The following is a 1,954-nucleotide window of genomic DNA, read 5'->3' as shown; positions in this document are numbered from 1 at the left end:
CTGGTCCGGGGCTGACCAACTCTTGGTCAGCCGAACCAGATCTGGACAGGCGACCTCGGACTGCTTCCTCCGGACTGCGTGATCTGACCAGACTTGGTCCGGGGCTGACCAAACTTGGTTAGCTCCGGACCAACGCACTGAAAACTTCTTTTCGTGCTCGTTTCGGTCAAATCTCGTTTCCATTCTTCGTATTCTTCACGTATAAGTCCATCCCTATTGGTGTGTGACCCTGTAGGCCCATTCTAAGTGGTAGTGACTTTAGGAACCTTTCCCGAACCACAAGTCATGGTTAGCCTCTAGCAAGACGCCATGACCACCCACTTAGAATTGAGTCAGAGGTGGTCTAACCAAGGCATTAACAGCTCGAATTCTGACCCTTTGTCTCACGATATCATAAGTTGAACAAGGGCATGGTTTGAGCCACCCTTCAAGTTCAACTGCTTTCTCGTCTTGGCAAATCGACTAGTAAAATAGATGCAACTTCATCTATAGCGTGGCCACGCGTTTTCATAGTCCGACTTCCACGAGAGGGCCCAGCGATATCTCTCCTGTTAAGGAGGTGACAAGTCCCATATTGCATGTCTACTATCTCCATATGATTCGTGAACGTATCTGATCAACGCCGTTATAATCATCTGGTTAAAGACGACGTTTGACGCAGTCAAGACACGCCACTCCTCATATCAGATACTCTAGACATCTCAGGTATGAGGATCCATAAACGAACCGCTGTATGAGATTCAAGTCATGACTCTGTCCATGTGACAATCTCATGCGGGTCATCCAGTCACTCGTTCACAACGAGTACTCATGATTGTGATCTACATCCAATGCGTTGATCACACCTCATGCTAGTCTTGATTCAACATTGTTCCCACAATGATGATTGACTAGGGAGTTTAGAATCATTCTCTAATGATTCAAGGATGCCGAAATACAACAAATATGCTGATCGTATAACGGAAAAATAATGCATTCATAAATCAATGAATCATTACAAAGTCAAATGTCATATCATGGATCATCCTAGAGCATTACAACCAACAGAAAATCCTCTTGTCCGAGATCCGTACATTGATGATCCAGTATCGGTCATCAGTTGCTAAACTATCTTAATGTGGTGCAATGAAATGGCGCTACGACGTGCTAGGCTTGCAGTGAGGGCTGACGACATTTCCGATCAGGCTCCACCGCCTAACCCGGGAGATGGGGGCTGGAGGGCTGAGTTTCGGCAGTTCGAGGAGACCATGTGGCAGCACCTGGCTGCCCACGCACCACCACCACCCCCGGTGAGAGACCCGGAGCCGAGGGAGGAGGACTTGCACCAGTCGTCGATACCTGCTGCAGCGGCGAGATACCTCCCCATCGTCAAGGAGCTGCGGGCGATGCATGCTCCTCGATTCGAGGGATCAGTGAGGTTTCCCGGTGTATGACCAGGAGTTCTGGGCCTGACAACCTAGTCCCTTTTGATCCAGAAATCGAGAAATCCGCCAAACGCATTCGGAAGAAGAAGAAACAACATAAGAAGATGGAGGAACGTGCTTTAGCTGTCGAGAATGACAATGACACTTATGGGGCATACCTTCAGCCCAAGTACACTCAACAGCTCTCATGCATTCACCGGCCGGATATCGATCGCAATAAATTTGAATTCCAGCCGACATTCATCAGTATGCTCAGCTCATTGGCATTTAGGGGCAGACCTAATGAAGATCCAATCCCCCATCTGACTCGATTCAAACTGCTATGCCAGTCTGTGAAGACGGTTCAAGGAGTCACCGATGAGTCACTTATGCTAATGGCTTTTCCATTCTCTCTAATGGACGCTGCATTAGAATGGCTCTACACATTGCCACCAGATTCAATCTTCTCCTGGGATCAGATGCAAGAGAAGTTCATGCAGCGATTCTTCCCTGCCAGCAAAACCCAGCTCGCGAAGCAACAGATCAACTCT

At 48.3% G+C, this 1,954-nt stretch overlaps 1 protein-coding gene across 1 annotated transcript in view; it reads left to right on the top strand.

Moving 5' to 3' along the window:
• Nucleotides 1-1,429: 1,429 nt before the first annotated feature.
• LOC104804936 overlaps nt 1,430-1,954 on the top strand; it is a 2,916-nt gene continuing 2,391 nt past the window's right edge. Inside the window, exon 1 of the mRNA XM_010529325.1 lies at nt 1,430-1,893. Coding sequence (XP_010527627.1) covers nt 1,430-1,893 — 464 coding nt within the window. The remainder of the gene's footprint in view (nt 1,894-1,954) is intronic.

Source organism: Tarenaya hassleriana, unplaced genomic scaffold (assembly GCF_000463585.1).
Source record: "Tarenaya hassleriana unplaced genomic scaffold, ASM46358v1 Cleome101, whole genome shotgun sequence".
Classification (NCBI taxonomy): Eukaryota; Viridiplantae; Streptophyta; class Magnoliopsida; order Brassicales; family Cleomaceae; genus Tarenaya; species Tarenaya hassleriana.
This window is presented reverse-complemented; position numbering and strand designations above follow the sequence as displayed.